Here is a 20,126-nt window from a genome sequence, read left to right as displayed (position 1 = left end):
AATGTTTTCAAGGATCTTCCATGTTGCAGCATGTCTCAGAACATCATTCTTTCTTATGGCTGAATAATGTTCTATTGTGTGTACGTACTCATTTTGTTTATCCATTCATTTATTGATGGACACTTGGGTTGTTTCTGTGAATAATGCTGCTCTAAACATTGGTGCACAAGTATCTGTTTGCACCTCTGTTTGCACTTTCTTTGGCGTAAATACTTAGAAGTAGAATTGCCAGCCATGTGGTAAATCTGTATTTACCTTTTTGAGTTAATATTTAAGCAAAACTGCCATAGTGCTTTCCTCAGTGCCTCTACCGTTTTACCTTCCCTCCAACAATGCACTAGAGTTCCAATTGCTCCGCAGCCTTTCTAACACTTGTTATTTTCCATTTTTTTTAAATAATAAGCCATCCTCATGGGTGTGAAATGGTATCACATTGTGGTTTTGATTTGCATTCTGTAATGGCTAATGATGTTGACCATCTTTTTATATGTTTGTTGGCCATTTGTATATCTTTGGAGAAATGCTTGTTCAAGTCTTTTTTCCCATTTCTGCTAGCAGAAAATTGAATTTTCAGTGCAGTGGTCTCCTCTGAGAAATGTCTGCCTCTGTATCCTGCATATTCTAACTGAGAGGATTCTAAATTTCCTATGTAAAAAAGAAAGATAAGATAAAGCTTTTCTAATAACTCCAGGCATCTGAATTTTATTGGCCTTATTGACTTAGGCCTTTTAGAGGTTGGTTAAAGCTCCTAAAAAAAAGTTAACACTTTAATTTTTTTTTTCCTTTTTAATTAAACTCTTTATTTTGAAGTACCTAATTGTAGGTTCACATACTGTTGTAAGAAATGATAGAGATACATACCATGTATCTTTTACACAAGGAGGGAACTACAATAGTTTCAGCACCACAAGCTTTTTTATACCTATACCTACCCACCCCCACCCCCACCCATTCTCCATAACCCCAGGCAACATAGATCTGTTACACATCTCTATGATTTTTTTCATTTCAAGAATGTTATTATTTAATAGAGTCCTATACTTTGTAACCCTTTGAGATTGGCTTTTTTCACTTTGCATAATTCCCTTGCTTTTCATCCAAGTTGTTATATGTATTACTACTTCTTTCCTCTTTATTGCTGAGTAATATCCTATGGTATGGATGTACCAGTTTGTTTAACCATTCACCGGATAAAGGACATTTGGATATTTTCTAGTTTTGGACTCTCAATAAAGCTATGAACATCCGTTAGTAAGTTTTTGTATGAATACAGTTTTCATTTTTCTAGAATAAAAGCCCAGGAGTTAAATTGTTGGGTCATATGGTAGATCCATATTTAGTTTTAAACCAAGTTCAGAGGGTCTATACCATTTTACGTTCTCACTAGCACTGTATGAGTGATCTAGTTTCTCCACATCCTGGTCAGCATTTGGTGTTGTCAGAATTTTTACTTTAACCATTCTGAAAGGTGTGTGGGGATATTTCATTGTGGTTTTAATTTGTATTTCCCTAATGGCTAATGATGTTGAGCATATTTTCATGTGCTTATTTGCCATCTGTATGTCCTCTTCAGTGAAATAATTCTTTGTGTCTTTTACCCATTTTCTAAGAATAAATTGGATTACTTGGTTTTTTTACTGTTGTGTTCTCAGAGTTCTTTATATATTCTAGTTACTAGTATTTTGTCGGGTATAATGGTTTACAAATATTTTCTAGTAAAGAGAGAAGTATTTCTTTTCATCCTTTTAAAAGGATATTTTACAAAGCAAAACTTTTAATTTTGATGAAATCCAATTTGTTGATTTTTTTCTTTCCTTTTATGGATGGTGGTTTTGGCATCAAATTAAGAAATCTTTGCCTAGTTCTAAATTCCAAAGATTTTCTCCTAATTTTTTTCTAAAAGATTTATAATTTTATGTTTAAGATCTAAGTTTGTAATCCATCTGGGTTAATTTTTGTAGAAGGTATGAGGTTTGGATCAAAGTTTTGTTTTTGTTGTTTTTTTTTTTCTTTCTTTCATATGTGTGTCCAGCCATCTAGCACCTTTGTGGAAAAGGCTGTCTGTCCTCCTTTGAATTGCTTTTGTGCCTTTCTCAGAAATCAATTGTGCATGTTTGTGTGGGTCTGTTTCTAGGTTCTCTGACCTGTTCCATTGATCTGTGTCTGTTCATCTGCCAGCATCACCCTGCCTTGATTAAGGTAGCTGTATTGTAAGCCTTAACATCAGATGCACTGACTCCTCCCACCTTATTCTTTTTCAAGTTGTTTTAGCTTTTCTGAGGCCCCTGCTTTTCCACATAAATATTAGAATAAGCTTATTTGTGTCTACAAGAAAACCTTGCTGGATTTTGATAGAAGTTTAATTAAACTGTAGGTCAATTTGAGGAGAGTAACCCTCTAGTTTGAAAGTTACAGCATTCAGGATGAGCTGTGAACATGATGTAGTGTGACAGAGAAACTCATTTATAGTAGAGATTGAAGCATGGTGATATCCTGATTTTGAAAGTACCTTGCAGGTAATAGTAAAGCAGTCCAAGTGAGTAAGAGGATGTTGAACCCATTAGCTAGTCATCCTTATTTTGGATATTTGATGATCATTTACCTCCCAGCTATACACAGTCAAAAGTCACAATCAGAGGGAAAAGGACTTTTCTGAGTTGTCATTTGGACTCCTTTTTACAATAAGTGTCTGTCATATCAATTGAGCCTTCCTGGTGATAGTATAGACATAAAACTATGATGATTACGTTTTGTTTAAAAATTCATGTGACAGTCTGTGATTCATTTTTACTATAGTTTTTGAAATACATTTCATTTATAAATATTTTATTTATTTATTTTTAGTTTTGCTCAAGTAATCTGGACAGTGTCTTGAGTTGTCATTCAGTCAGCTCTTAGAACTTTAATACCTGCATTTATAAAACACCTAGGTTTCAGTCAAAGCATTCCCACAGTAACACTTCCCATCCAGAAACTTAAAAACAGAGCAAAAAAAAAAAAAAAAACAACGATGAACTTACCCTGCTTGCTTTGAGTCAAAGATAATCTTCTTGTGGGTGTTTGTTTCTGTTTGCCTTGAGAAAGAATTCAATTCTTTCCTTGGTTGTGTTAGAGTGTCTGTAAAGGGATCTCCTAGATTTGCGTTCGCATCCACATATCCCCCTTTAAATAAGTACCAGGATAGTATTGAGCAAGCAGTGTTTTCTGAAGCTATTTAAGAGTAACATGGAAACTCACAGAGTATGCTGGCTGGGTTAGCCTTCAACCTCCTTTATTTCGTCCCCTGAAACTAGACATGCTTGCTCTGTCTTTGACAACCTCTGAAGCATGTTTGACTGGGCTATGCAGTTGGGAATATTTTAAGGATCACTTTAGGAAAAAGAAATTCCAACAAAATCTGTGAGCCATTTGCTAAGTGTGAAATTTCTAGCTTAATTGTTCTTTATATTTTGTCCTATAGGTTGGTGACATTGTGATGGTAAAGGAGAATGAGACCTTTCCTTGTGACTTGATATTCCTTTCGAGCAGCCGGGGAGATGGAACATGCCATATTACAACTGCCAGTTTAGATGGAGAATCGAGTCATAAGGTAATATTCCTTTTCTTTGCCATTTCAGTACCATGTCTTAAAATTTGCCTTTCACATTGGAAGTGTGATCATGTTTATGTAACCACAGAAACTGACATCATATTGTTTTCATTGGTTACAATCAAAACCTTAGATAGTTGTGCTGATCAGAATTTCCCCTCAATTTTGCTCCTTCCTATTTTATACTTTTCTCTTTCCTCCCTCAATGTCTATAGCAAGTGACTATCATCTTAACAGAAATAACTTCCATATTAGCCTGTGTTATTTATCTGAGGTACCACATTAAGGACTTAATGAATAGATTGTTGGAATTTTGAAGATTTTTATTTCACTAGTAAAAATTAATGTCTTTACTATCCAAGAATTATGTGAAAAGAAACACAATTCTAGATTTTGCCAGTTACTTCCACGAATGTCTTTTTGTTAAAATTCCTAAAGAAGAATTTTCTGAACTTTAATTTCTTTGTAATCAGTATGAAATTCTGTACTGGCAGTTGATTTTACAAAAATTTCAATTAACAATCATTAAACAATGATTTTAAGTTTTTTTATTATTTTTAAAATGTGGAAGTTTCCAAGAAATTAATGAAAGTAAGCATAGTTCAATAGATTCACCTGTTTCTAAGGCATCAGCTCACAAAATTGCAATGTTGAAAAGGTACTTAAGCAATACCTCTTGATATAGGCAATTTATATTATGAGAAATGGAAGCTTTCTTTGCAAAGAAATGCTAATCTTTTATGGATAATTCATGGTATCATTGTATAAAAGCCCTGCAAATTTTGGGGGTGAGAAGGAACATTTACTTTCATACTTTATAAGTAGACATATACCAAGAAAATTAACACTTTGCCATAATAGATCATAAGCAATAGTACTTTGGGGAGAATGGAAGTCCCTGGATGATTTATGTATTTATCGTGACCTGCTGCTGGTTCTTCTGGAGCATGACGGATGTTAAGATTCCAAATCATCGAGACTCAATGAGCCGTTCACGTCCTTTTGGTTCTCAGTGGGTTGCTGTTTGAACCCCTGTCCTGTATAAGGAATATCTCTGTTCAGGCTCAAATGCACCATAGCATAGTTAGTGAAACATTTTAGTTCTCTAAGTATACCACATTTTATGAGATAAAATTTTATGGCAGTTGCCTAGTTCAGAACTGAAAAATGCTACAATAGTTCTAGTTTTTGTGTATTTGTACTTTGAATTTTAATTGAGTTTTCTCTAATTTCATTTTTTGTGCATTTGATTTGTCTTGGGGACTAGAATTATATAAGCCCTTTCCTTAAGAGCAGAGTGGAGAATGGAAAGAGTTCAGCCAATCTTAGTTGGAATTCTGAATAGGCCATTTATTGCTTGGGCAGATTTCTTAACCTCTCCTGAAATTTTCACATTTCAGGGGCTCTTGTAAGGATGCACAAAAAAGAAAATTTTCCAAAATGCCGGATACTAAAATAAGTGTCCAAAATATGTTGTCAATGATGATGATGATAATTCAGTGATTATATCTCCTACTTGTTTTGATTCAGTTGCACATTTTATTCTTAAACACTTGATTATTAGAAGGAATGACTTGAGGGAAATTCAGAGATGCATTCCCTGTTCACCAGGACTCAGACACAAGTCTTTCTTTCCTCTCTTCTCCCTAGGCAAAGCGGGTACAGCTCCCAAGACCACCGATTCATGCTTACAGACAGTATCTAGGCCAGTGGTTCTCAAAATGCAGTCCCAGACCAGCAGCTTCAGCGTCACCTGGGAAATTATTAGAAATGCAATTCTTGGGCCCCACCCCAGACCTACTAAATCTGAAACTCTGGGGTTGGGACCCAGGAATCAGTGTTTTAACAAGCACTCCAGGTGATTCTGATGCATACTCAAGTTTGAGAACTCTTCTGGTCTAGGACAAGTGAACAATTACATAGAAAGCTTATGCTAAAACAATGATCTGCAGAGACAGTTTGCTGCAGAGTATTGAAAATTTAATGACGTGATGCCTATGAAAACTATCTGTAAACAATATGGAATTATATGAATGAAAGGGACTATTTTATCTCCTGAATTTTTCCTAATTTATAGCTGTCACTATGACAGATAAATTGAAGTCTCCATTTTGAAGAATACTCAGACATTGCTATTTGTCCTATTAGTTTGAAAGGTGAGGACAGTGTGTGAGAATGGAAGAATTAGAATTTTCTGAAACACAGATTGATATAAGAATAACGATCGTACTTTATGTTTCTATAACTTTTGAACATTTAACATTTACACACTCTTGCTTTTCTCTCATGGTAAGCCAGTCTTTGTAATTGAGCTTATTAAAATCACAAAAAATTGTACCTTGCTGCTGTCCTAGGGCTGGAGGAACTGGCTACATGTTTGTTTTGATCATTTCGGTTGTGAATTCACACTTCTTGTCAATTTGTAGACTCATTATGCAGTTCAAGACACAAAGGGATTTCACACTGAAGAAGATGTAGATAGGCTCCATGCTACCATTGAGTGCGAGCAGCCTCAGCCCGACCTCTATAAGTAAGCAGGATCTTCGTATTCCTCATGAATAGCTTTCTCTCCCCTAAATATTGTTCTTGCTTCTTCACTGCAAATAGTATAGCAGTATGGTTTTTTGGAAAGAGCATGCAAATCACTGCTTAAAAATTAAGAATAAGTAAAAAAAAAAAAAATGTTGCTTATGTGTTTTTGTAAACTTAAGACTGTAGCTTTTAATACAAATATTTAAAGTGACTTGATGAAACTGAATTTATTTGAGAAAAATTAGTTTTCCTTATTATGCGGGAGTAGTTTGTAAACTGTCTTAAGGAAAATCATTTAAATCAGGGATATGAGAAAAATAGAAAATAAAAGAAGAAAGGGGGAGGGGAGTGGTTTAAACACATACTAAATGTGTTCTTTGAGTAAAGAATCACAAATCGTAGTGCATGTATTCTTAAAAGTAGCAAAATATGTATGTAAAAGTATGTGCTTCTGTCTCTTCCATTGATTTGGATGTTTCAGTAATTTCACTTTTTTGTTGTCAGATTTGTTGGTCGCATAAATGTTTACAATGATCTAAATGACCCCGTGGTAAGGTAAGGAGATATGCTTTGTTTCCTTTACACATTTTTAGCAATTTTGATCTGTATTATTAAATTTAAAGTTATTTCTCTTTTTACAAGTGTTTTTCATGGTTGCTGCTCCTATTAAGTTTTGTAAGTACAATTACACTTGCAAAGGATAAGATTCTATTTTCTTTTCTTTGAGTATGTATCTGTGGATATTAACCAATAAATTATATTCATGAGAAAAAAATTCTCTCATAAGATTCTGCTAAGTGTATCTTCTAATAGTTTGGAAAATATCAAAATATCTTGTCAGAATAACATTTTGATTCCAGAACAAGCGTGTGTACAGTTTTCTCACATTAGAAATACTTTTTCAAAAATTTATGTAATATGTCTTCATCAATTAAATTGAAAGTTTTTTTTAATTTGGAGACCATTTTATTGGAATATATTAATCTACTCATATTTATTACTGGAATAATTTTTTGGTTCTAGATTACTTTCTAGATTTAATAGAATATGCCTTACAAAGTGCATATTTTAGGCTTCCATCTGCTTTAAGAATATAAGAAGCTATTACCAGGTGAAGAGAATCTGTGACTGATACAGATCACAGTTTAGAGCTTTCACTGATTTAATCATAGAAGTTTTATGGAGATGATCATACACACCATAAACTCAGAAGAAAACAGCAACATATCAAATATCTAACTTTGTGGCTATGATACAGTATTACCTCAAAACCAGTCATTGACACAGGATTGGTAAGAATGCTACTTTAATTCAGCTGAATTACAGTATTCGATCGAATAATGCCTCTATAATCTAGATTTCTATGTCTGGAAGCTGGGTCTGTGATTTCCCAGGCCTATATTTTGTTTTATGTATATCTTTTATCTATATTTTTATGATATCTATGTTTTATCTGGACATTGTTTCAACATGTTTGAGTTTTACAGTTTAGGAAATTGGCTTTCAGTAGGTTTTGAAGAGTTGGTGCTTTTCTATAAGATCCACTTGTTAGAGAAATTATTTTTCTTCCAATTTGAGTAGTTTCCAAATTGACAATATCCTGGTATTAAACATTATCCTGGTAATTTTAACATTTGCCTATAAGTAGAAATAAACTCAATAGAAAATTATTGCAAAATAAACAGTTATTGAAATATAAATCCCAGTGGCTGATATCCTTGTAAGACTCTGAAAATTATTTGTTCTAAGGGAACAATTTGTATACTTATTAATCAGCATGATTTTTTTAATCATCATTATCTGTCAGTACATTAGTAGGTGATTTTTAGAATTTATAAAACATTTCTTATTCTTCTTTAGATGCATATTATTCCAAAAGATACATTCCTAGTTATTTTGGAGAAATAACATATTTCTGTCCATTGTTGAGAATTAACTTGTGATTGAATGAGTAAATAGATTTAGGTTTTTCCTATTACTAATGGGATGAATCTGAAAAACTGAATATTTACAGGCTCTTCATACCTTATATTTAGATTAAGTTTGTTGCTAAACAGCTTGGGAAGATAATTATTAATATATTTTGTATTTTGATACTAAGTATAGCTTCTTAAATATTTATACTATTCAATAGACTTTTAATATTTGGATTTTTAAAGATATTTATAAATTTGTGGTTTGAACTTTTATGAATGATACATCCAAATTCTCAATCCATCTAGAGTAATATTTCTTCCTTCTTGATCAAACTAGAAGCAAAGTACTTTTTTTGTTTGTTCTTATTTTTTTGTTTTTTTAATTCAATTTTATTGAGATATATTCACAAACCATACAGTCATCCACAGTGTATAATCAGCTGTTCACAGTACCACTATATAGTTGTGCATTCATCACACAACCAATTTTTGAACATTTCCGTTTATCACACACAAAAAAAGAATAGGAATAAAAATTAAAGTAAAAAAGAATACCCAAAACATCCCATACCCCCCATCCCTCCCTATTATTCATTTACTTTTTGTCCTCATTTTTCTACTCATCTGTCCATACAATGGGAGGCAAAGTACTTTTCAAAGTAAATTATTTTTAGACTTCCCAGAGACCCTTCTTAAAAAGGTTATTTTCATAAACACTTGTGACATGAATTATTATAAGTGTGTTAGCAGAAACTGGCAATACTTATAACACAACCAGACACCGAGTCTGCAGCCCAGAGGCCTTCATTTTTAATGACTGTCAGGCAGACAAATGGATGTTGAAACTATCTGATCGCCCTAGGACATACATGTTAGTTTATGTACGTTCTCGGGTGTCTCATCCTTTCAACAGGCTCCGCTCTGGCCAAATACACTGAATGAATTTTAAGCTTATAACGTTCAGGAGGTTTTCAACTTTCTGTGGTAAAAGGACATTTAATACACTGATAAAGTACAAAACAAACTTTAGCAAATCATTTCAACTCTCTCTACCATCCAGAGAAATCAGTAAATGTTATCAATAGCAAAATTTGTAAAATTGAATTTTGCTGCTTGTTTCTCATTTACTGCTTAGGAAATGAGAAGAAAATTATTACTCCATCAAAAGGGGAAGCCTAAAATATAAAGCTCATAATGGCAGAGATTTTTGTGTGTTGCTCATTATGTCTTTAGTGCTTTGAGTGTGGGGCTTGTTCTTCAATGAATGCTTTTTAAATTCTTTGGTTGTTACTTGTTTTCCCCCCAAAGTAGCAGTCCATGGATTGTTCCAATTGATAGGTGGTCTACATTCAGAGAATCTTTGTAGAATTGACTCCCTGTGCTTATAAATGGCATAGAGAGTGTCTTAGCTTCTTCTTAAGAGTATGATTCTGTTGAATGAGCACATCCAACTCACTGAAGATGTGGTAGAAACAATGAAAGTCATATTTATCACATGCACCACCCTTTTGCATTTCAGAACATTTGGGTATCCTGTAGAGCAGCAGTTCTCAAACTTTAGGGTGCCTCAGAATCACCCAGAGGGCTTGTTAAAAGACAGATTGTTGTACCCCACCCCAGAGTTTCTGATTCACCAGATTCTGGCATGAGATCTGAGAATTTGAGTTTCTGACAAGTTCCCAAGTGCTGGTGAGGCCACCACACTTTGAAGGTCACTGACCCAGTGATTATATTGTTAAAATACAGATTGTGGTTTGGGGTGAGATCCAAGATTCAGCATTCCTAACAAATTCCCATATGATTTTAGGACTAGAATTCTATGAAGAATTACAACAGACCATTGTTTTTTTAAAGATTGTTTAATTTTTCATGGATCTGGACTAACTTTCATAATCTAAATATAAGCAAATCTACGTTTAAAAGATTTCCTCTTAAAATGGAGTCTATTAAGCAAATAAATTAATATTTCATCTTTTGTCTCACCGCCCTCTGTTTGCTTTATTGTTTTTGTTTCTGACAATCCCTAATCTTTGCAGGCCATTAGGATCAGAAAACTTGCTTCTTAGAGGAGCCACACTAAAGAACACTGAGAAAATCTTTGGTAAATATTTTAATTAGTGAATTATTGATACTAGCTTCTAAAATTAAGGATACATTAAGCAAAGTTAAAATCGATAATGGTACCATGAGAAGATCTCTTGTTTTGACCTACTATAGACTTTATGGCAGCAGTAATTTTGCCTCACTAAGAAAATTAGCATCAATGTTTAACCACAATCTATGAAGCAATGGCATCTTGAGAATATTACTTGCATGCTAAGTGCCTATAGTTATTGACTCAGAAACGTAAAGTTATGTCCATGAACGAATGCACACAATTAATTTCTTTTATGTCTGCATTTCTTTGCTAGTATCTCCCATTCTGGTGAATTATTTCTTATGTTCTATTTAAATGAGATAACTTTTAAAAATATACATGTGTCCCACTATCAGAGAACACAGTATATTAAAATCTGAACTTTAAAAAATAATAAAACACAGATTGTTTTTTATGGGAAAAAAAGGGTTTGGTCTAAAGTAACTCTGTTATGTGACTCCTTTTATGAATCTAGTAGTATGCTTAGTGAAATTGAAAATATGATTTATTTGACTCAAAATCCATTTTCACCATGGCTACCCATAACTTACTAGGTAAAAGCAAGATACATTTGTATTATTATTATGACATTCGTTTTTCTACTTTACAGGTGTTGCTATTTATACTGGTATGGAAACCAAAATGGCTTTAAATTATCAATCAAAATCCCAGAAGCGATCTGCTGTAGAAAAGTAAGGTTCAGTACTCTGTTGTTTAAAATGTGTAAAAATATATGATTTAAAAGTACATAAAATATTGTAGATAGGAAAGTACTTTCCTCTTGTGTTTATTAGAAATTCCTTCATGGTTTCTAGATGTACCATTATTTTAGTAACTGTTGAGAAAATTTTTATTTTATGGTGAGGTAAAAATGTCACAGACTTTTTTACTTTACTTTTTTTTGTTATTAATATCCAGTACCCGTTAAAAGCACTCACTCTTTATAGGTATTCCAAAGAATTTTTAGTTTGGGAGTCAATTGCAAATGCCCATATAGTTCTTCCCACAGTTTCATTAAAAATTCAAAATAGGGTCACTTTTAACTCTGGGATTTCTTGGAAACCACATATTGTCTGATACAGTTTATTAAGGAAAGCATTAGCAGAAGGGCATAGTCTTCTTTTCATTAGACAGTGTTTCAGTTTGCTGAAGCTGCCAGAATGCAACATACCAGAAATGGGTTGGCTTTTATGATGGGGATTGATTTATTAACAAATTTACACTTCTGTGGCCATGAAAATGTCCCAATTGAGGCATCAGTGGGACAACACCTTCTCTGAAGAAAGGCCACTGGCATCCAGGGTTCCTCTGTCACATGGGAAGGCACATGGCCAGCATCTGCTGTCATTCTCTCCAGGGTCTCATTGCTTTCAGCTTCCGGCCCCAGTGGCTTCCTCTCTCAGCTTCTGTGGGTCCTCTCGTAGCCCCTCCAGGGCTTCTGTCTGCAAGCTCCCTGGGTGTTTCTCCCCGAGTTCTCTCTGGGTGTTTCTCTCTGAAGTCTCTTGGCTTTTTCTGCCTTTTATCCTCAAAAAGGACTCCAGTGAAGAATTAAGACCCACCTTGAATTAGGCAGGTCACATCTCAATTGAAAGAACCTAATCAAAAGGTCCCACCCACCATAGGTCTGCACCCAGAGGAGTGGATTAAAAGAACATTGCTTTTTCTGGGGTACAGAACAGCTTCAAACCAGCACACATAGTCAAATCCTTATGATAATGTATCAACATGATAGTTGAATTTGTAAGAAACTGTGACCTGGAATTTTGTTTTATTTGCCTCTTGTTAAAGTGCATTCTTGAGTTGAAGTGGACAGCTAAATGGTTACCAAATTATTTGATAAAGAGTCATATGCTACTTAATTTTTTAAGGAAGACTGTAGGAGTATATTCTCCCTACTGTTTGTAAGTTATCCTTTAAATGGGTCTGTTCTTCTATGGCTGCATCAAATATGAACATGGAGATTTGCTGCTTAAGCAAGAATGCTTTGTTTCCAGATGTCTACGTAGCTTTCAAAAATAGATACTGGAAGGATCAAAATTTTTTCGTAAGATCTGATAAGACCTTGGCAACAGATTCAGGAAATGTCCTATACTGAGGACATTTCCCATCTTCCCTTCTTCCCTTCCTTCTTCTCTTTGTGGTAGTAATCAATAAATTTCAAGCTCATTGGTCAATGCTTAATGGTAGAAGAAATTGATTTTCAGATTTTTTTTTATTATTATGGAATTCTAAACCATAGAGAAATATTTGTCAGCAATATGGTTATATGCAATTTAGTCTACTGCTTACAGAAACTGCCTTTACTTAGCGCTTTCCCTTGTGGCCCTCTAAAATTAAATGCTGGCGATCATAGAGAGAACTCAGCTATAGATGAGCTTGGGTTTTCATTTTTATTGTGTCATGTACAGGGAAAAAAACTTCCTTTAAAAAACATTACTGTGCTAACTCCCTTTATTCCTGTTCTCTTTCTTCATAGTGTGTTTCTCTTGACATTTGTGAGAAAGGATATGTGTATCTCGCTATTTCAAGGAACGATGACTAAATAATTGCCACTATCTTTTTGTTTTAGATCAATGAATGTATTCCTAGTTGTGTACCTCTGTATTCTAATCAGTAAAGCACTGATAAATACTGTCCTGAAATATGTATGGCAGAGCGAACCATTTCGAGATGAGCCGTGGTATAATCAGAAAACTGACTCAGAAAGACAGAGGAATCTGGTATGGAAAATGACTCCTGGGATCTCTTTTCCCTTTATAGTGGTTGAAAATGTCCTATAGACTATTGTTATAAAAGTGTAGAACAATAAAATCGTAAGGGTGAATTTTCTATGGGCAAAAGAAATCTGGATTGATTAAACCTTTATAATTGATGCACTAATTAACATTTAATGTAATAATTACCTCCATAGTTGTAGACAGTGGTTATTGCTGCTGTCTTGGATATTTGAACGTGTAAGTCTGGAAAAGTATTAGTTCTCATGGTAAATCCATAAGGACAGTGTCTTAAACACTTTTTGGGTTTCCAGACTTCAGCATTATGCCCTATATTTAGATGATGCTTAATAAATATTTATTAATGATTATGAGGTAAATGATATCTATTTAGGTATGTGGAAAAAAGAGAAAAATCTCAATTATAGGAAAGTATGGTAAGAATTGGTTTCATTTTTCCTTAGGGATATTTTAGTTTCATTAGTCAAGTTTAAAAAAATTATTTTTCCCCAAGCCTATGTATTAAAATTATCTGATTAAACCTCCCTATACTTAAAATAGTACATCTTCTAGATGAATTCATTGATTTGTTTGCAAAATAGACCAATGCCTCAGAATGCTTGCCTGCATAGTCAGCTGGCTCTGTCTCACCTGGGTTGCCTGTAGGTACCTCTTGCAGAGATTTCTAGGAGTTAAAGAAGTGATAGTACCTGACAAAGCTAACATGGCTTTAGCAAATCCCATGTTAGAGACACATAAAAGTTGTTTTTACCAGACTTATTCTTTTTATATCTTTTGGGTTGTTACCAAGTAAGTTTACTGATATGGCAGTCACAAAGTAAACTCAAGATTAATCAAAAAATAAAAATTTCCCTTGAATTCAAGGAAGAAACCTCTCCTGTTTTTTTGACAGTGTGTTTATTTTTACATGTGGCTTAATCTTTGCACCATTGCTAGAACAAACATGCAAATGGGCTCTTGGTAATAAGAAGAAAAATTAGTTAAGAAGTGGCTGCTGCCACCAGTGAGTAGTACTTACTTTGGATTTTGAAATACATACAGTTTAAAATAGCACATGTATTATTTGTGCCTCACTTAAAGTTGTTTAAATAATCATGATGTAACTTTTATTTCTATACTGATTGATGAGATGATATGATACATTATGTGAAGTTAACTGCAATTATTTGTTTCTTTTTAGTTTCTCAAAGCTTTCACAGATTTCCTGGCTTTCATGGTCCTCTTTAATTACATTATCCCTGTATCCATGTATGTCACAGTAGAAATGCAGAAATTTTTTGGTTCTTATTTCATCACCTGGGATGAAGAAATGTTTGATGAGGAAACAGGGGAAGGGCCGCTGGTTAATACCTCTGATTTAAATGAAGAATTAGGACAGGTCAGTGTCTCCTGAATTGTCTTTCATAATTTATTAATATTTCAGTCAGTCCATTTTGTGTTTCCAGGTATCTAGATTCTAAATGATTAATATCATTCAGATAAATTATGAGTGGTCAAATGAAAAATTTTCTATTTTAATGCATGCATATAGATATAACCTGTAATGGGTAAAAGAGAACAAAATTTGATTTTTTTTCTTTGAACTCTATTTACATAACAATTGACAGTGCTTTTGTAGTTATTACTTTTGAATATTTTATTATGTTACTAATTGACGTAAGCTAATACATGGGTTTTCTAGATGGTGCCCGTTCTTGGTTTTCATGTTGTGAATTAAGGATTGAAGGGTAAATGCAGTAATGTTTATTGGGTACCTACTTAACTGGCATTTAACTAGACTCTTATAAATGATATCTTATTTAATTCTCACAGCAAGCTAGTTGCCCTCATTTTAAAGATGAGGAAACTGAGACTTAAGAGAGTTTAAATAACTTGCCGGCATGGTGTATTGCAAAGAGTTCAAACCCTGTTCTGCCTCTTACCAACAGCGTGACCGTGGGCAGGTTACCCAAGCTCTCTGTGCCTCAAGTTTCCTAATCTGTAAAATGGGGATAATAATATATGTCTGCCTTGCTGGATTGCTGTGAGGATTACATAAGATAATTATAGAAAGAGCCTGTCCCTATATCTTGTATCACCACAAATGGAAGAAATTGCTTTTGCTGCTGCCGCTACCGCTCTGGACCCCTCACCTTGATGCTGTCTGGAGCCCCATTGGCAGGAAGGGCAGAGCCGGGAGGTGAACCCAGATCGGGCTGACTTTGGAGCCTCTGCTGTTTCTGCAGAAACAGAGCTGAGGAAAGGCTGATTACTGTGTAAGAGTTACTCACAGTTACTTCTGGTCTTCTGGCCTTCCCTTTCCAACTAATACCTTTCCCAGCATTTATGTTGCAGGGAAGGCCATTTCACAAGACAGTAATTCATTATTCTTTTTGTTTTTTAAACAGGAAGATATTTAGAGGAATAACTTTGCAGACAGGGCCATTTTAGATTGATAGCTGAAAGCCCCTCCTTCATCTCCCCAAAAACAATAATCTAGAATTAAACTGTTATGATCTAATAGGTAAATACTACCTTTACCTGCCTCCAGTCAAAAATACTTCTTACCATAAAATAATTTTTGTTTGTTGGTGAGTTTGGCTCTAACTAAGTTTCTCGGAGTGTATGCTGTTACAGCCAGCAACGAGCAAGTCATAATTTATTTGCTTGGTAATAAAATATGTTTACTTTAGAGTATTTCTTATCCTTTGTAACAGTACATGGTATATTTTATGTGTTCCTGAGAAATTCATAGAGGAAGGAATTTTTTTCTGGAACAAGGAAAGTTTCCAGCAGTGTTCAGTACAACAGCTTTCCTCATCCCCTCACCCATCCATCTTTTGGGAGCTCATTGTTACAGGATTTGATTAATGTCATACTTTTCTGACCACAAAAAAGGGTACATCCATGAGGCTTGCTTCTTCAGGTTGACAGAGAGCATTCTGTAGGCTCATATTGGTGACTCACTAAGGTTCAGAGATTGATGAACAAACTCAGAAAATAAGAGTTTCAACCTACTATCAGATTGATTTGGATGAAAATCCTATGCCCAATTTAATTTATGCAGTATGTTAAGAGGAGTTCTTTTGTACATGAAATAGGAATTCACACACCACTCAAGTTTCTCTGTCTACAACTAAAACAGTTACCTTCTATTGAGACGTTATATTAAATAAGCATTTCCTGCACATTATCTTATATAATCCTGCCTGTAGCCCTATAAGAAATATTATCTCTGTTTTTTAGATGAGAAACAGAGACTCATAAAGGTTGCACAAATGACTTCATCTTACAAATAGCAGAGCCATGCTCTGTCCATGAAGCAATGCTGCCTTCCCACTGATCCTGTTGTCTGTCTCCCTGACTTTAAGTATATTTGAGTGCCATGACTTTTAAATTAAGTACAGCAACACAGAGTTGTGCAAGCAAAACCATGTTGCAATGAGAACTGTCTGTTCATCTGATAGCTGAGGATGACAGCATCATTTATTAACATTCGATTTAATGGTTGATAATCTCAACAATTTATGTGATGGTTAAGTTCATGTGTCAACAGTTCTGCTTCTCTGGAGACCCTGACTACTGCAACTTATAACCTTGTTTAATAGTAATGGAACAACCGATAATTTTTCTTTGTCTCCCTAGTTGACAAAACTCATTAGGTTAGTGTTCAGAGTTTCCAAACCTTAGTTTCCTCACCTGTAAAACTGGGATAATAATATGGTTAATGTGAAGATTAAATGCAGGAATCCACAGTGTCTGAAATGCACAGTGCAATACTAAATGCTCGATAAATGTGCATTATAATTATCATTTTTATTATTAGTTGCTATGGTCACAGTTCCTAAAAATATACCAACTATTTAGCTATAGCTAGGCAAGATGATAAATCCTTTAAATTTTTTTAATTAAAAAATAATTTTTTAATATTCATTACTTTGTTCTTATCCATTTCATCCTTTTAAAATATGGTTTTAGGGTTTAATAACATTTTATTGTAAGTTATGTCAAGTTCTATGAAAATAAGAACAATTTAAGTGATTTATCAAATGTTCCTTTATCTGACACAGCAAATTGATGAATTACTTTATAATATAGGAGCTCCAGATATTTGCGAGAAAGACTTGCTCTGAAATATTAATCGTTATTGTTGATTCTCACTTTGAAAAAAAGTCTAGTAGCCATTCACTTTTTTTAAAAATAGCATTTGTGCCAGGGAGTCATAAAGAATGCTGAGTTCATTCATATTACTAAACGTCCAGATCCTGGAAGGAGGCTCAGCTAAGTTTTTTGTTTTTAAATTTTATTTTGAAATAAATTCAAAGGTACACAAACATTTGCAAAAACAGTACAAAACCCATACATAGAACTCCAGCTAAGTTTTGGGCAGATGTTTAGATGGCAGGGTTTTTTGTTTTGTGTGTAACATATTTTCAGGATGGCATTGCTGCATACTTATAATGTATTTGTTATAATCATGCACACAATGGAAAAGGCATTTTCTGCTGTGGGGTTTATAAATCAAAAAAGAATATATTCCTGAAAGACCTAAGTGAAAAAAGGCGTACTATAAAAACATGTGAGCTGGTTCTTTATAGGTCTTCTCTGCCTCCCCAGTTTCTTTATGATTATTCTCTGCCTCCCCAGTTTCTTTATGATTCTCTGTTCTGGAGTTAGTGATGTAGATTGAGACACACTGAGAGGAGACTTGTGCCGAAACGCCTTCAGCGGCAGAAGCTCTCCACCCTGACCTGCCCACACCGTGTCCCATCAGGCCAGCATCGTCTCCACGGTGGCAGCTCCTACTTAGGGATACGGGAAGGCCCTCCCTGCATCAAAATCAGAATGTCGTAACATTTTCCAGAATTTCCTACTTTCTTTCAGTTGTTGATGATGAATATGTAGCCTCTGAGTTTATCTAAATTTAGGGTTTAAAACTTGTTGTATTTTCAATGTTTTTTACTGTTTGCTGTCTTAAATCTGTTTTGTCCTTTTATTGGTTTGAATTCTACTCTCAACCTTAAAAGATATTGAGGGTTTGTTTTTTTCTTGCATTTTAAAATTCTTTTAAATAGCATTTATTACTTATCTCTAATTACTTAAATAATGCATATCAGTTGTAGGCAAATTTGAGTATATGGAATTGCAATATAGAGGTAAGAAAAAAATAAATAAGTCCCAGGTACTCTGAACATTCAGAAATAGACACTGTTAATATATGTGTGTATATCCTTCCGTATATAATATTCAACATACTCTACAATCTGTTTTATGTTTTTTTCTCAACAATATATTTTTTAATCAATTTTATGTACAAACATTCCATATTCACCAAACCACTCCCCTTTTCTCCTCTCCCCATCTCCTGGTAACCTCTAATCTATTTCTGTCTCTGCAAATTTGCTATTTCTAGACCTCTTTTATGACAGCATGCGACATTTGTCCTTCTGTTTCTTGCTTATTTCACTGGTCATAAAGTGTTCAGGATTCTTCTATCTTGCAGCAACTCTCATAACTTCATTCTTTCTTATGGCCAAATAATATTCCATTGGGTATGTACCACATTTTGTTTCTCCATTCATTGTTCCCACCATTTGGCTATTGTGAATAATGCTGCTATGAACACTGGTGTACAACTTTCTGTTTGAGGCTCTTTTCACTTTCTTTGTGCATCTATTAGTTCCCTGACTTATGAAATAAATACCATATGATGGATTGTCTTAAACAATGAGAATTTATTAGCTCATGGTTTTGAGGCTAGGAGAAGTCCAAAATTGAAGCATCGGCAAGGCCATGCTTTCTTCCTGAAGACTGTGGTGTTCTGGGGCTGGCTGCAGGCAATCCTTCTTCCTTGGCTTTTCTATCACATGGCAAAACACATATGATACCGTCGTCTTCTCCAGATTCCATTGACTTCCAACTTCTGGCTGCTCCCCACAGCTTTTCCTTTCATTTAAGGCCCACCCTCATTCAGTTTGGGCACACTTTAGTAACATCTTCAAAGGTCCGATTTATAAATGGATTCATACCCACAGCCCCAGAGGTTAGGACCTGAAAATGCATTTTGTGGGAGACCTGATTCATTCGAGGACATGTACCTAGAAGTGGAATTGCTGCAGCATGTGGTAATTCTATACTTATTTTTTTGAAGAACTGCCATATTGCTTTCCACAGTGGCTCCGCTGTTTTACATTCCCTTCAACAGTGCACTAGAGTTCCAGTTCTGCCACATCCTCTCCAACACTTGTCATTTTCTGTTTTTTTCATAACAGCCATCCTTGTGGATGTGAAATGGTATCTCACTGTGGTTTTGATTTGCATTTCCCTAATGGCTAATGATGTTGAGCATCTTTTCATAACATCTATTGGCCACACATCTTTTTTGGAGAAATTCTGTTCAAATCCTTTTCCCATTTTTAAATTGGGTTGTCTTTTTGTTGTTCCATTGTAAAAGCTCTTTTAAATATTCTGGATAGTAAGCCCTTATCTGACATACGATTTGCAGCTGTTTTCTCCTATTCTGTAGGCTATCTTTTCACTTTCTTGATAATGTTCTTTAATGCACAAAAAGTTTCCAATTTTGATGAAGTGGAATTTATGTATTGTTTCTTTGTTGCTCGTGCTTTTGGTGTCTAAGAATCCGTTAGCAAATCTCAGGTCGTGAAGATTTTGACCCTATGTTATCTTCTAGGAGTTTTATAGTTATAGCTTTTATATTTAGGTCCTTGTTCCATTTAAAGTTAATTTTTGTATGATGTTGAGTTTTGACTTTCCAGACTTCATTTAAATAGTTCATTCTATCTATAGTCTTCATTTAAAAAAAGAAAAGTTTCAGGACTATACCCCCTCAATCTTTTTTCTTTCCAAACAAATAGAACACTGGCTTCATCCCTTTTTATTTGTGTGGTGGAGAGAGAGGTGGATATATGGTTGATGGGTCACATTATTTTTTGCTTAAGATCCAGAGAAAAGTATAAAACCATTACTAGCATAAGGAAAGTAAGGGCTTCTCTATTCTCCTGAATTGCCCCCTCTTTTACAGGATTGCTGGGTAATATCAGAAGGTGAGAATGAGTATGTATTGGCAAGCACACTTAACAATTCAGCCTGGTGAACTTGTATGTTTGGAATAAAACCTTTAGAAATCCATTTCATTTTTTTAAAAATAGTGATGTTAGGGAAAAGATATGGCTGCCCTGATATTCTGAGCCAGACAATCTCAACTTCACTCTCTCTCT

General features: G+C 34.5%; 1 protein-coding gene across 5 annotated transcripts in view; it reads left to right on the top strand.

The window, feature by feature from the left end:
- ATP11A (ATPase phospholipid transporting 11A) overlaps positions 1-20,126 on the top strand; it is a 234,905-nt gene that overhangs the window by 152,017 nt on the left and 62,762 nt on the right. For all 5 annotated transcript variants that reach the window (XM_037799867.1, XM_037799866.1, XM_037799868.1 and 2 more), the window contains exons 6-12: positions 3,461-3,589; positions 6,016-6,119; positions 6,626-6,676; positions 10,074-10,138; positions 10,785-10,866; positions 12,744-12,894; positions 14,090-14,287. In XM_037799867.1, coding sequence (XP_037655795.1) covers positions 3,461-3,589; positions 6,016-6,119; positions 6,626-6,676; positions 10,074-10,138; positions 10,785-10,866; positions 12,744-12,894; positions 14,090-14,287 — 780 coding nt within the window. The remainder of the gene's footprint in view (positions 1-3,460; positions 3,590-6,015; positions 6,120-6,625; positions 6,677-10,073; positions 10,139-10,784; positions 10,867-12,743; positions 12,895-14,089; positions 14,288-20,126) is intronic.

This window comes from Choloepus didactylus, chromosome 12 (genome assembly GCF_015220235.1).
Source record: "Choloepus didactylus isolate mChoDid1 chromosome 12, mChoDid1.pri, whole genome shotgun sequence".
NCBI lineage: Eukaryota > Metazoa > Chordata > Mammalia > Pilosa > Megalonychidae > Choloepus > Choloepus didactylus.
This window is presented reverse-complemented; position numbering and strand designations above follow the sequence as displayed.